The sequence below is a fragment of the Chiloscyllium plagiosum genome, unplaced genomic scaffold (genome assembly GCF_037043375.1).
Source record: "Chiloscyllium plagiosum isolate Xiang-an unplaced genomic scaffold, Cpla_swu_hap1 HiC_scaffold_6, whole genome shotgun sequence".
Lineage (NCBI taxonomy): Eukaryota > Metazoa > Chordata > Chondrichthyes > Orectolobiformes > Hemiscylliidae > Chiloscyllium > Chiloscyllium plagiosum.
The window spans coordinates 114,928,820-114,944,814 of NW_028270144.1; the positions used below are offsets into that span (position 1 = coordinate 114,928,820).

At 39.6% G+C, this 15,995-nt stretch overlaps 1 protein-coding gene across 1 annotated transcript in view; it reads left to right on the forward strand.

Annotated features, from left to right (window-relative positions):
* The window catches only part of LOC122550908 (SH2 domain-containing protein 1A-like), a 56,974-nt gene extending 44,863 nt beyond the window's left edge, over positions 1-12,111 (forward strand). Inside the window, exon 4 of the mRNA XM_043692334.2 lies at positions 11,551-12,111. Coding sequence (XP_043548269.1) covers positions 11,551-11,594 — 44 coding nt within the window. The 3' untranslated portion in view covers positions 11,595-12,111. The remainder of the gene's footprint in view (positions 1-11,550) is intronic.
* The last annotated feature ends 3,884 nt before the right edge of the window (positions 12,112-15,995 follow it).

Consider the following 15,995-nt stretch of genomic DNA (forward strand, 5'->3'; position numbering starts at 1 on the left):
GGTGTTGTGTGATTTTTAACTTTCTTTTTTCAATGTGGTAACACTGGAAACATAGCAACCTGAAACATGGAAACTAAAGCAGGCAGGGGTCATTTGACCCTTGGAATGACTTTGCCGTTGATGGCTGATCATCCAACTTCTTCTTTCCCCAAATCACAGAGTCGTAGAGTCCTACAACACAGAGACAGGCCCTTCAGCCCAAACTGGTCCATGCCGACCAAAATGTCCGTCTATGCTAACCCCATTTCCCTGCACTTGGCCCATATCCTTCTAATCCTTTCTTATCCATGTATTTGTCCAAATGCCTTTTAAATGTTGTTAATGTTCCCACCTCAACCACTTCCGCTGGCTGCTCATTCCATATGTGTACCACACTAAGTGTAAAAAAGTTGCCCTTCAGGTTCCCTTGTATTCTTTCCCCTCTAACCTTAAACTAATGCCCTCTTGTCATCGATTCCCCAACCCTGGGAAAAGACTGAGTGCATTCACCCAATCCATGCCTCTCATGATCATATATATTCCTATAAAATTCCCCTCAGTCTCCTACACTGTAAAGAAAAAAGGTCCTAGCTTGTCCAACCTCTCCCTATAATTCAGACCCTTGAGTCCTGGCAACATCCTTGTAAATTTCTTCTGCACTCTTTCCAGTTTAATAACATTCTTCCTATAACAAGGTGACCAAAACTGGATACAATACTCCAATTGTGGCCTCACCAACATTCTGCATAACTGCAGCATACCTTCCCAACTTCTGTACTCAATGTCCTTACTGATGAAGGCCAGTATGGCAAATTGCCCTGTCTACCTGTGACTCCACTTTCAGAGAACCGTGCATCTGAACTCCAAGGTCCCTCTGTTCTACTACACTCCTTAAGTCCTACCATTCACCATGAAACTCCTACCTTGATTTGACTTTGCAAAATGCATGACCTCACACTTATCTATATTAAACTCCATTTGCCATTTCTTGGCTGACTTCCCCAGATGGTTAAGGTCCTGCTGCAATTTCTGCTATCCTTCCTCATTCTCCACCGATACCACCTGTTTAATGTCATCTGCAAACTTACGAAACATGCCTTGTACATTCTCATCCAAGCCATTGATATAGATAACAAACAGTGATGGGTCCAACACCTATCCCTGAGGCACACCACTAGTCACAGGCCTTCAGTCTGACACACCTTTGATCCCTTTAGTCCCAAGTGCTGTATCCAAATCCTTCATGAAATCATGAAATGTTTTGGCCCTGACTGCCTCCTGGGGTAGCAAATTCTACAGGCTTGCCATACTCTGGGTAAAGGAATTGCTCCTCATCTTGGTCCTAAATGGTTTACTTCAGACTGTGAGCCTTGGTTTTGGACTCTCCCGTCATCGGAAATATCCTTTGTGCATCTAAGCTCTCATGTCCTGTTAGAAGTTTACAGGTTTCTGTGAGATCCCTCCTCATTTCTCTGAAGTCCAGTGAATATAATCCTGATTGATTTAACTTCTCCTCATTTGTCAATCCTGCCACCCCAGGAATCAGTCCAGTAAAATTTCACTGCACTCTCCCTACAGCAAGAACATCATTCCTCGGTTAAAGAGATCAAAGTTGCACACAATACTCCAGATGTGTTCACACCAAGGCCCCGTATAATTGCAGCAAGACACTCCTGCTCCTATACTCAAATCCTCTCGTTATGAAGGCCAATGTATTATTTCCTTCATCGCAAAATACCCAAAATAAGCCTTTTATGTATGCTATCTCTCTCTTTTAAAAATGTTTGGAAAGTGGGCCATAAGTGTTTACTTCCTTTGTGATCAAAACTGAAAGTGCAAGTGTTGTAAATTCAAATGGAAAATTTGCCATCAACCTTCACAGAAGGAAAAAAAACACTTTCAAACCAGTTCATATTCACCATGTGCACAATAACGTACTTTCGTTAACATGAGACATAACAGATTCGTAGGAGGCTTGACAGGTTAGATGCAGAAAAGTAATTTCCCCTTATAGGAGCATCTAGGACCAGAGGTCATAATCTCAGAATAATAGTCGCTGATTTAAGACAGAAATGAGGTGGAATTCCTTCCCTCAGAGGATAGTGAATCTGTGGATCAGGCTCGAAGGGCCACATGGCCTCATTGTGCTCCCATTTTCTATGTTTGTATGTATTTGGCATTGCCATCCAACTATGGTCGCCTTGTATGTTTTATGTACTGCGTTTATTGCATTCTTTATTGGTTCATTTGTACCAAATGTGGGCAGTTTATTATTCACTTTTGGGATGTGCATATTGCAGTGGGCCAGCAGTTATTGCTTATCCCTAGTTGCCCTTGTGGTAGTGAGCTGCCTTCTTGAACCACTGTTATCGATGTGCTGTAGATAGTGTTCTGGACCAGGCCAATCCCCTTCAAAATATTCAGAAAGTAGTCTTATTTTAAAGGTAAATGTAAAATGTTGCATTCCAGATGCAATTCAATTGGTCAAATTACCAAATTTAAAGTGAAACACACTGTATTCATCCACTTAGCTGAGTTAGCTTGCAATGCGGAATAATACCAACAGCATGGATTCAGTTTCTGCATTGGCTGAGGTTACCCTGAAAGACTTCCCTTTTCAACCTCCCTCCTCACCTGAGGCATGGTGAGCCTCAGGTTGAACAATTATTAGTCGTCTCTCTCTCTCTCTCTTTCTGTAGTGAGAGAGCAGTCTTCTGTTCCAGGAGGACCATGGTGACTTAATATTTTACTCATTACTGCTATTGTGCATTGGTGGTAGAGAGAGTGAAGTTTGTGTAATCTGCAAAACATTTGTGGTCTGAATTTGTAAGCTGTCCACGAATTAGATATCAATCAGCTTTGTGTTTCCTGTGAACCTCTGCGTCTTACTTTTTGATTTCCTCAGAAGCCACACTGCATTGTAGAGTTAACTCACAGCCAGAACTCTTCCACTCTATTCCTTCTCCAGACAATGAACTTCTGCAGTTGTGATTCAATCCAACACATTCTTTTGCTAATGAACGACCTCTTTATTTGTAAATTTGGTTCAAAATCATTGAGGACATACTTTCTGAAGCACATTCTTCGGGTTCTTTCAGTAGGGCAACACGTACTTCAATATTCAGAAGATACAATTTCTTTATATTTCTTCAGTTGAATACAACAATAGCAGAAGATTAATAAACTATCTGAGTGTCTTTTAAAAGCAAATTCATTTAACGATGTGACAGATCCTCTCTCAGTTATTTATTTTTGTTGCAACATTTTCCACACTTCTTGAGGGGAGGTGATAGCCTAGTGGTACTATCACTGGACCATTAAGCCAGAGTCCCAAATAATGTCCTGCGAAACCAGGTTTGAATCCTGTGATGGTAGATGATGGAATTTGAATTCAATAAAAATCTAGAATTAAGAGTCAAAGGATGACCATAAATCCATCCCTGATTCTTGGGGAAAGCCCATCTGGTTCACTAATTTCCTTTAGGGAAGGAAATCTGCCATCCTTACCTGGTCTGACCCACGTCAATGTGGTTGACTCTTAATTGTCCTCTGGAAAATTAAGGATGAGCAATAATTGGTGGCCTAACCAGTGATGCCCTCATCCTGTGAATGAATAAAGGAAAATAAAAAGATACAGAAAGCAGATTTATACCCAGCCTGACAATTTCCAGATGAAAACCAAAAGAACTGCAGATGCTGGGAATCAGACACGCAAACAGAAATTGCTGGAAAAGCTCAGCAGGTCTCGCAGCATCTGTGAAGAGAAATCAGAGTTAATGTTTTGGGTCCACATGCAAAATGTTAACTCTAATTTCTCTTCACAGCTGCTGCCAGACCTGCTGAGCTTTTCCTGCAATTTCTGTTTGCGTGTCTGATAATTTCCAGCTCAGATTGTAATGCAAGTTAAATGTGCTTGGCCCAGAAGTGACTTTGTTTTTCTTTCTTGTTTCTTTCTAAGCCTCAAATGTTTATTTCCCACAAGGAGGGTGTTTTCCCCTAAGGAATTTTGTTACTAATTGTATACAATACTAATTGTATTCAATAATTGTATCATTGAATTTTACAATTCAATGTAAAATTGCATTGAATTTACAATGCAATTATAGGTCATTTGGCTCAACTTGTCTGTGCTGGTTTTTGTGCATCTCACAAACTTTCTCTCACCCTATTTCATCATCCTGTTCCTTTCTAATAACGTATTATTAATATTTGAGTCTTCTCTGGACTGCAGGGAGGTGCCAACAGACCGGAGAATTGCCAACATTATCGTCTTGTTCAAAAAAGGTTGTAAAACTAATTCTAGCAATTATAGAGAAGTTAGTTTAACTTCGATAGTGAGAAATGTTTGGAAACAATTATTCAGGGTAGGATCAGTAATCACATGGAGAAAGATGGGTTGATTAGGAAGAGTGTGCGGGGAAGTTATGTTCAGTTAACTTGCTGCAGTTTTTTGAATGGATAATGGAAAGGGGTGATGAATGTAACACTGTTAATGTGGTATGCATTCATTTCCAGAAAATCATTTGATAATGTGCCTCACCACAGACTTGTTGGTCATGATATAAAAGAGACAGTGGCAACATGGATACATGCTGAGTGATAGAAAATACAGAGTAATGTTCAATTGATATTTCTCAGGCTGGGGGGAGTTTTGTAATGGAATTCCCATGAGTTTGTATTGGAATCTTCGCTTTTTCTGAAATATAAATGTTAATGATCTTGGTGTGCATTAAACTTAGAAAAATTGTAAACTGTGATAAGGACAACGTGGAACTCAAAGAGGACATTGATATATTGGTGGAATGCACACAGCTGACAGTCAATGCAGAGAATTGTTAGGTGATGAATTTTGGTAGATGTTGTTAGACAATACAAAATAGGGAGTATAATTCTAAATGGGGATATAGATTCAGATGGACCGGGTTGTATGTGTGCACAGATCATTGAAGGTGGCAGTACAGGTTGAGACAGTAGTTAAGAAAGCATACAGTATTCTTGACTTTATTAATAGGGGTGGAGAGTACACAAGCAAGGTAGTAAAGTGTGTTGAACTGAGCTGGAGTGTTGGGTACAATTGTGGGCTCCACATTATAGGAAAAATGCGAATGCATTGGAGAGAGAGTTCAGAAGTGATTTTCTAGAGTCCTTTCGGGTACAGGAAATTTTAGTTTTGAGGATAAATTGAAGAAATTGACACTGATTTCCCTGAAGAGAGAAAGCTGGGAGAAGTTCTGATTGACACTTTCAAAATCATGAGTGAGCTGGGCAGGTTAGATAAGGTGTAGCTGTTCCCACTTGTAAAGGAAACAAGAATGAAAGGGCACAGATATACAAGTGATGTGCAACTGAAGCATGGGTGATGTCAGAAAAAAATACTTTTTCTCCAGACTGTGCTGTCTGGAAATCTGATGAAGGCTGGATTCAATTGAGGCATTAAAGAGGACATTGGATTTTTTTAATGCACTAAATATTAGGGCTAGTGCAAGCATGATGAGCTGAATGGTCTCCTTTTGTACTGTAATAATTCTGTCATTCTCTTTCATGTGCTTCCCTAACTTGTCTTAAATTTGCCCATGTTCTTTATTTCAACTGCTGAATGTAGTACAAGTTCCACATTGTAATAACTCTGATTGAAGAAGTTACTCCAAATATTGGATTTACTTTTCACAAACTTATTTTCCTGATATCTAATTTTGGATTCTCTCACATCTTCTCTCCTGCTGCCTATCAAAACCTTAAAGATCTCTATTGGGCCTCCCCTCAGATTCCTCCATGCACTTGGCTGAAATAGATTTCAAATATACACCTGAAGTGTTTGTTAATGTGTCATTGGAGGGGTTGAATTACTTTTATTTGTGTTCATGTCTGTCAAAAGAGCAACTAGGAGAAAGTGAGGACTGCAGATGCTGGAGACCAGAGTTGAAAAATGTGATGCTGGAAAAACACAGCAGGCCAGGCAGCATCCGAGGAGCAGGAGAATCGACTTTTCAGGCATAAGCCCTTCTTCAGCAATACAGTCAGTTCTGCTAGAACGCTATAGTTCCAATCTCATGCAATCCCGTATTATAAGAAAATTACATAATAGCAACACCATTTAAATAATGCGGCTGGAATCACATTCTAACCAATACACGCTTAAAGCTTTGCGCTTTAGAAACAATATCCCCAATTTGCCAGTCGTGTTATAGTGAATTTGTGTTAATGAAATGCGTGCTACAGCAGAATATTCTGTATTATGCTGTCAAACATCAAAAGATTTAGGGTTAATAAGCATCAGAAAGCTCGTCCCTTTTTTTCTAAAAGCTGTTCCTTGGCTCAAGGAGACTCTGTTCTTGATTTTGTTTTTCAGAGGGAGGGGTAATAAACCAGGCTGGGATCGGTCTGTCTTGGTACAGAGGCCTTTTGTTTAGGTGTAAACAGATGAGACTTCAGGCCAAAGTGGTCATGTTTTAGATGTGACCTGTATAATGAAATGGGAGTGGTCAGCTCTCTAGCTGAGTAGTTTAGTTCAGCCTTGAACTGGTGAGGAGTTCAACAGTGAGCTATGTGGAAACTCTCTCTCTCTCTCTCTCTCTCTCTCCTTAGCTGTAAGCATGTGTTCCATTTATACTGGTTTTTAAAGGGAGTTTGCTTATTGGGACTGTTGTGTATATTCAGAACAGCAAGATTGTCTAGTTTGGATAGACTAAGTTCTATAGGACTTCTTTAATCTGTTCTTAGTGTTTCATTGTGCAATTATATGAATAAGTCTTTGTCTGTTTGAAAATCTAGTAGTCAACCCAGCTAAATTAATCTAGGTAATTTTTACTGTACACTTACTGAAACAAATTGTAAAGTTATGGCCTGGGTTGTCAGCTTAAGAATGTTTTGAGTGGTCTGGCCTAGTCCATAACATAAGTAAATCTTTGAGAAATAGTCACTTGGTTGTACAGAACTTGCATATTGCTGAGAAAGTCATGTTTTGGTAATGCATTTTTCTTGCATTCTTTAGGACATTCACAATAAATACAGGTAGCACGGTGGCACAGTGGTTAGCACTGCTGCCTCACAGCGCCAGCGACCCGGGTTCAATTCCCGCCTCAGGCGACTGACTGTGTGGAGTTTGCACATTCCCCCCGTGTCTGTGTGGGTTTCCTCCGGTTTCCTCCCACAGTCCAAAAATGCACAGGTTAGGTGAATTGGCCAAGTTAACTTGCCCGTAGTGTTAGGTGAAGGGGGGAATGGGTCTGGGTGGGTGGCGGATCGGTGTGAACGTTTTGGGCCGAAGGACCTGTTTCCACACTGTAAGTAATCTAATCTAAAAAATACCAAAGTAAAGGGGACACAATATTTGTAATTTATGAGAGGAGAGTGTGGATTGGTTAGACTTAGACTCTGTTTGGTAGAGGTATTTGCATGGAAAACACATCCGTTAATGGTGACAGGCAGTTAACTGCTAAGTTTTGTTTAAGTTTTAAAACAGGCAGGTTGATTCTGATTGATCAAGACAAAGTCCTGAGAAGTGCACCAAAGAATGTCTGTCACCTATCCGAATCAAATAAGCATGTTCCTTTTGTATAGTATGAATGCCGTTATTGCTTTATTTTTGCAACTTGCCCTGATGAATGCAAGATGAAAAGCTTTGACAATTTTAAAGACAGTAGTCATTAATCTTTTTTTAATCACAACAGAAACAATAATATATTCAATGTAATAATGTCAAAGGTATAACACAACAAAATTATAAAAGGAAATATGATACCAAGTCACTTAGAGAGAAATTGGATCAACTGACCAAAACCTATGTTAAGAGGTAGATTTTAAGGAGTGGCTTGATGGAAGAAAGTGAGGTTAAGACATGGAAGCTGTAAGGAGAATATACCAGAATTCGGTGCCTAAGTAACTGATGGAATAATTAAAATCAGGAATGCTCAAGAGGCCAGAATTGAGGGGTGCCGATATCTCAGAGTTGTGGGGCTCAAGGAGGTCATAGAGCAGAAAGGTATTTGATCATGGATGTATTTGATGAAAAAGAATGTGAATTTTAAAATCAAAATGTTTCCTGTCTGGGAACTAATTTTGGTCAATAAACTAATGATGGTAAGTTGAATGCAGCTTTTCTATATTAAAATGCATGCAGAAGATAATCTTATGTTTACTCCAGTTACTTGTGTTCTCCCCATTTCTCTCAATTCCTTCTCTCCCCATTCATTTGATTCTTGAATCAATTTATATCTCACATTTCAAATTCTTTCCTCGATTAATCTTTCCTCAACATTATTATGTTTCTAAAAAAATCCCTAACATGCCCTCCTTATTTGAGATAACCTAATATTTTCCTTGTGTCTCATTGCTCAAAGGAATCTTCCATTACCTTGAACAATTTACTTTAGTCATAATCCAGTGAAATACTCACCACTTACCTGGATGGGTGCAGCTCCAACAACGCTCAAGAAGCTTGACATCACCCAGATCAAAGCAGCCCACTTGATTGACACCACATCCACAAGCATCCTTTCATCTCCAATGCTTAGCAGCAGCAGTGTATACTATCTACAAGATGCACTGAAGAATTACACCAAAGATCCTCAGACAGTGCTTTCAAAACCCACAGCCACTTCTATCCAAAAGGGCAATAGCAGCAGTTACATGGGAACACTACCACCTTCAAGTTCCCCTCCAAGCCACTCACCATCCTAACTTGGAAATGTATCACTGTTCCTTCACTGTCACCTGGTCAAATTCCAAGAATCCCCTCCCTACGGGCATTATGGATCACCTGCAGCTGATGGAATATAACAGTTCAAGAAGGCAGCTCACCACCACCTTCTCAAAGACAACGAGGAATGAGTAATAAAAGTTGGCCAGCCAGTGACGTCCATTTCCCACGAGTGAATAAAACAATCTTGTATCTTGTCTAATTTTGAATGTTATAATCTCAGAATCATTTTTCAGAGTGGAGTGACTGTTAGTCTGTTTCAGTGACTATTGTTCATAGGAGTACGTCTCACAATTAGATGTGAAGTGAATGGCTGGTGATGGTATCTTAGTTGGCCAAAGTAAGGAATGCAGATGCTGGAGATCAGAGGTGCCGGAGAAGCACAGCAGATCAGGCAACATCCGAAGAGCAGGAGAAACGATGTTTTGGGCAAAAGCCCTTCATCAGGAACCATTTTGGTTGGCATTGATTGTTGACCATGCCCTTGGGAGAGCTCCTCGCTCTTTAAAGGTTCTTTAACATTTATTGGTATGAGGTTCAACGATTAGCTCTCTAACCTGGAAAGAAATACAATATCAACTGATGCAAAGTAACACTTTGAAAAATGATATTAGATATCTTAAATTAGAGGAGTAAAAGCTGGTAAAATCCTCATACCTTTATACCACAACTTGATTCAATTTGGATATGGTGACTTTACTGGTCTGTATTGTATAAGAGCTCCTCTTGATGCTGTGCAACAGGGTTGATGTGTAGCGCTCCAAGTAAACAGATTTCAAGTAAATCAGAATGCACTAGCGCTCATGCCAAACAGATGCAGAACTGGGTTTCTGATTGATCTTGGCTTTTCCAGAAAAAAAAATCCTTCAATTCATTTCTCAAACCAATTTCTCTTATCAACTTACCTGATTCATTTAGCACAGATGCTGCTCTCTTTATTACACTAACATTCAAGCACTGGTCTTTAAAAATAAATAAAATAAATCCAATTAGATTGTGATTTAAGTTCATATATCAAGACAGTCCGCGGTTGTGCTTTCTTGCTTGCCTTGTTTTTATAATTGTCAGATAACTTGCACATTTCATGTTTCATCGAGAGAGTATATTTGATTACATTTCATTTATATCTGTTAGGATGCCTACACTCTGCAACAGTCGGTGTCAGTCAGATCAATTTAATTTGTCAATATTTTTCTATTATATTGATTTTCATTTGTTATTATGAATTACATCAGTATGTGAATTCCCAGCAGCTGAGCAAGCAGTGATCTATGTGATTATACCTCCTCCTAACTCCCCGCCTATTCATTTTTGGTTTTGTGCTTTATAGAATTTTCGCTCCCCAGGAAAGGACAAAAAATGCATTTAGAGAAACAGAAAACATGCAGTAATTCTGACAAAAGGAGAATGAAGAAAATTAGCTGACGTTTTTCTTAAATTGCTCTTGTGATATACATGTAGCCATGTTCTCGAGCAGGCAGTGGTGAGCTGTCTCTTGAAACCCAAGTGCTCCCACAGTGCTGTTAGGTCAGAGTCATAACAATCTGACCTGGCCATGGTGATAAAACAATGGCGATCAAGCCAAGATGGTGTTTGACCAGGGGGTGTTCCCATTGTACCTTTCACTTTTGTCCTGCTAGGTGGCACAGGTCACAGATTTGGGAGGTATTTGTGAAATCCTATATTTATCCAGCAAACATTTCTTCAGAAAGTAGCAGAACAAAGCAGTGCTGGAGACAACTGTAGGTAGAAAGGGCAGTCCGCAAGATTAAGCCTCAACAAGAGTGATTGATGTATGTACAAATAGAATTCTGCTGGGATATTTGTATTTAGTCCTATCATTGTGCATGTACTAACAACCTCCGTACGGAAAGTCACTGCACATCAGGGATACATTTCCAGGGTGACATAATTCCATAGAGGCCAATATCCCACCATCAAGTCACCCTTTATGTACATGTGGAGAGTCCTTGACAATGATCCAGCTCCCTCAGAGCCAGCTCTCAGAACCTCTAACACTCCTGTTTATATCTGTCAGCTAGGGCTCCCTGATTGGACCAGGTTAACAGCCCCAAACAGGGAACTCATATTCTATGAGGTCCACCTGGCTGACCTTGTTGTAACCACTTCACAGGGCAAATACATTAGGGGATAATTTTCACATTTACATCATGTGGATGCTTAACTGGCGGACTATATTGTTTACCTTCCATGCAGCCGTGCGATTTCTATTTGCATCTATCCATTGTCCAGCCTATTGTCAGAAATAAAATAAAACTGGGAACTTGAAACTAAAATATTTTCCCACACTGATTACTGCATGTCGCACAGATCTCACTGCTCCTATAGAGGCTTGTCATTTTGGCTTTGTTACCACTTTCCTCTCTGTCAATGATTGCGGCATCAGAAGTAAAGCAGGAAGGTATCCTCTCCACTATTTCCAGTAATGTGTTTAATTTCAGAAGGAGCAGACCCCACTGCATCTTCAGAGAGTTGTGTTATCGCAAATCGGATAATCTTTCAGCGCAGAGAAAAATAGCCGTTTAGCTGATCTTGCTTGTGCCAGCTGTTTGAAAGAGTTCTCCGATTAATCTCACACCTGTGCTCTTCACTGAAAGCCCAGCAAACTTTCCTTTATCACGTGCATATTCCATTTCCTTTGAGAGTTAATATTGAATTTTCTCCCACCAGCCTTTCTGACAGTATGTTTGAAATCAAAACTACTCACTGTGTGAAAAAATGCCTCATCTTGATTGTGATTATTTGATCAATTAAAAGCCTTCAATCTGCTTTTTGTTGTTACCATTTTCTCCTATTTATGCTTAATTCTTTGAACCATGCCATCATATAATATTAATAGTTTTTTTCTTTAGGTGCACAGGGAAAACATGAGTACTTGGACATACTGAGCATCTGACCAGAGCAACAGGACATTGGACGGATCTCCAGCTATTGGATCACAAAAGGATCATTTTGCAATGAAATGCATTTCTTCTGCTTGAGTGTTGCTTTGTGTATTGATTTTTTCAGTCAGTGTTTTGTTGGTTTCACTGTTCTACATCCTGGAAAAAAGTGAAAATGCAGTTGGTGCCTCATCACTCTGGTGCCATAATTTGAGTCCTTCGCTCTTTCCGAGTTGCAAATACAGAAGGAGGCCATTTGGCTCACTGTACCTGTTGCAGGCTCTTTTAAAGAACTATTCAATTATTTCGAGGACAGATTGGCCGAGACTCAATCATTCATCATGGTTTATACATAAACTGGATACCAGACTGTACTTTTTACTCCCTCAGAGGTTTGACAGTTTCAAAGATGCTTAGCTTAATGATCCTGTACCTTTAGTCTTTTTTAGCAAATTTTCTGAAGCATAGGAATCCTGCCTATGATTAACAATAGAAAGAATGTTAAAATGAAGATGTGTTGTTGATCAAAAACAGATTTGAATCCCTTGTCTTTCCTCTCATTTCTATTGAAATCAAAGGATGTGAGTTTGAAATGAATTTGAGCCCCAATTTCAAATTTTTCAATTTAACCTGGGGCATGTATTTGTTTAGGAGCTAATATCAACCCATAAGTTCAAGGAGCCTGATATTTCCTGTAATGTTGATGTTTTGGAAAGCTTTGTTCATCATTATCAATGATTTTGCTCCCAGTAGTTCTGAATGCTGAGATATAATGGTCTCAACCACATCACGATTTCAGGCTGATGCATGTGTTATGGACCAGACCAAACCCCTCAAAGTATATGAAGAAGATAGTCAAGACTCTAACTTTTTCTTATTTTAAAGGCAAGTTCCAGGCGCTGCATTCCAAATGCAATTTGATAGATCAACCACCAGATTTGAAGCAAAACACACTTTATTCATACACTATTGTCAAAATACAACAAAGGAAAGAATAGGAATAAATTAACTCTATTGAAAAACTTAACAAAATAATAGATTATTTAAGTAATAATCAGTAAGTGCTCCAATATAATAACATCCCATAAACACACCCTTGGCAAAGGCAAAATCAGTAAAATAGATTGGCTGACATGCAATTCTCGCAGCAAGAAGAGAACCCTGCTTTTAGCTTTAACAGAGAGAGGAAAAATAGCTTCATATCGAGTTTCAAGGCACCAGCAGCTGCTATTGAAAAAGTTTAAACTAAAAATCCTGGTTCTGAGTAAGCTTAACCCCACCCATTCAGGCTGCTTCTATTGTTCCAACTTTGAAAAATAAAACCAAGGCCTCACAGGCTGTTTACTTTATTGGATTCAAATAGACAGCTCAGTGCCTCTGTCTTAAAACTTCTCTTCAAAAGAAAACCAGGATGAAATACACCTCTTAAAGCTTTAGTATCATCACACATATAAGTGTATGCAAGAAAAACTACAAGGTGCAGTATGTGAGAATGTACTCCAGAGGAGTTTCTGTTGATGGTCATGCCATGTTCTTCGTAAAACATCAGGGATTCACAGTTTGTCCATTTGGGCTAATTGCCCTCAAACTAATGTGAAGTTTCACATTGTCTTACTTGGAGCAGGTATTATTGGACACACAACCTCACCAAAAACACAGAGTCAGGAACATATGGGAATCTTCAGCAAGAAGTACAGGTGTTTTAAATAATGAATTTGTTGTTAATTGTTAACAAAATATCTTCACTTGACTTAAACAAATTTTATCCATCTGCACTTTTAGCAAGTTTGAGGGAACTTCTAAAGATGTTTTAGTGTTTAAAACTTTTAATTACATTTATCTGACTTAGATATTTCAACTTGAAAGGCTCGTCAACAAGACTGATGTGACTTTTAAAATATTTTTAAATGTATTTACTTTTTATTGACATTTATTCAAATTAATATTTCATTGTAAACGATACTGAAGGAAGTCTGAAGTGATTTTTAAAGCAAAATCCAATTGTGTAATTTTTTTTACGTCTATGTGACATTGTTGGGTGGTTTAAAAATAACAAAAACTTTCTTTCCAACTCACATTTTAATACTTTAAAAGTTAGGTCAGCAAGAATGAAATGTTTTTGCACTCAGGGCACTAGTTTTGCATGGTTCTTGTTAGACCAAAAGGGTCAACAAAATGTCAGGCGCCACGGCTGTGTGCTGAGCAGGAAATACTGTTGCTCAACTTTTCCTTGCTGGATTGACAGTAAGTGTTCGTGTATATTATAAAATAAATACTAATAGAACAACTGGAAAGCATTAACACGATTAGATAAAGTCAGCATGGGTTTCTGAAAGGTTTATGAAATCATGTTTGGTCAATCCGCTGGGGATTTTTGAGAATGTAACTAGTAGAGTAGATAGGGGAGAACCAGTGGATGTGGTGTATTTGGATTTGAAGAAGGTGTTTGATAAGGTCCCACAGAAGAGATTAGTGGGCAGAATTAAAGCACAGAGGATTTGTTATATATTGGCATGGGTTGGGAATTGGTTGAAACAAAAGAAATAGGGAGTGGGAGCCAATGAATCTTTATTTGGGTGGCAGGCCGTGATCTGTGAGATAATGCAGGGAATAGTGCTTGGGCCTTAGCTATTCACTGTATGTATATATACTAAATAACCTGGATAAGGGAACCAAATGAAACATTTCCACGTTTGCTGATGACACGAATCCAGATGGGATTATGAGTTGTGAGGAGATGCAAGAAGGATTCAGGGCAATTGAGACAATTTGTGTGGAGGCAAACATGTGATAGCTGCATTATAACATGGATAAATGTAAAGTTACACACTTGATTGTGAAAAACAGTATGGTAGTCATGGTACATATTTGTACCAATGATATAGATAGAATGAGGGTTGAGATCTTGCATCAAGAATTTAAGGAGTGAGGCAGTAAACTAAAGAGCGGGACTTCAAAGGTTGAAATAGCTAGATTACTCCCATTGCCTTTTGCTATGAGTATAGCAATAGAAAAATAGAGCAAATGAATGTCTGGCTCAGAGATTTGTGCAGGAAAGAGGGCTTTAGATTCCTGAATCACTGGGACCATTTCTGGGGAAAGTGGGTTCTCTACAAGCGAGATGGTCTTCACCTGAACCAGTATGGGACCAACATCCTTGCGGATAGCTTTGCTAGTCAGAAGAATTAAACCGGTCCATCAGGGTAGAGGACACAGAGTGTTAGTACAAGAGGGATACAATATGCTTTTGTAAAGTAACCAGCTATGTTCAGTTTCAAAGGAGTAAGGCGAAGCTGGATGTCATCTGCAATAATGCTTTGCTTTAAGTACATTAAGCCCATTCTTTAAGTATTAGGGGTGGGACAGATGACTCAGAAACATGGATGGACATGTGGAATTGTGATGTTGTTGGTATCACAGAGATGTGGTTGAGGGAGGGTCAGGACTGGCATCTCAGTATTCCGGTGTATGGGATCTTCAGGCAGGATGGGGAAGGTGTAAAAGAGGAAGTGGTCTCACATTATTAATTAAGGATTTGGCTACTTTATAAAGAGGGACAATATCTTGGAAGATTCTTCAAATTAAGTTTTCTGGATAGAGTTTAGGAATAAAAAAAGGAGCAGCCACCCAGTTGGGAGTGTGTTATAGACCCAAACATACAGCAGGCAATAGAGGAGCAGGTATGTGGACAACATACTGAGAGGTGTAAAAACCATAAAAGAGTAATAATAAAGAAGTCCAATGCATTAGAATGGCCAGGAATTGGGTACAATGCTTGGGTTGGTGTTTTCCTTTAAAGATCATCACATCAGTGGCACCTGCAGCTCCTCCCTCACAGTTTGAGACACCTACCCTGCAATGCAAATGTGGGCCTTGTCAGCTGACTGCTGGTGAATCCGAGAGGTGCCATAATGGCTGTGAGGGTCTGAAAACACCAGATGCCAATGTTCATGGACAAGGGCTGCATTTTGCTGGTGCCCATGGCTCATACCTTGAGATACTGTTTGAGTGGAAGCGACTGGAAGGTTCTTCAGAACAGGTGGTGAGCTGAAATCTCCTCCTGCCCACTCTGATTTCCATGCCATGATTTCACAATGCCTAGCTTGGTTGGTAAGATACAAAACTGAAAGTTATTGAGGTGGTTATGGGTGGCATGGCGACTCAGCGGTTATCACTGTTGCTGCACAGCTCCAGGGACCTGGGTTTGATTCCAGCCTCAGGCAACTGTCTTGCCGTGTCTGTGTGGGTTCCCTCCGGGTGGTCCGGTTTCCTCCCACAGTCCAAAGATGTACAGGTTAGGTGGATTGGCCATGGGAAATGTATGTTTATTGGAATGGGGTGGGAGAGGGTTGGTCTGGGTGGTAAGCTCTTTAGAGATTGGTGCAGACTCAATGGGCAAAATGGCCTCTTTCTGC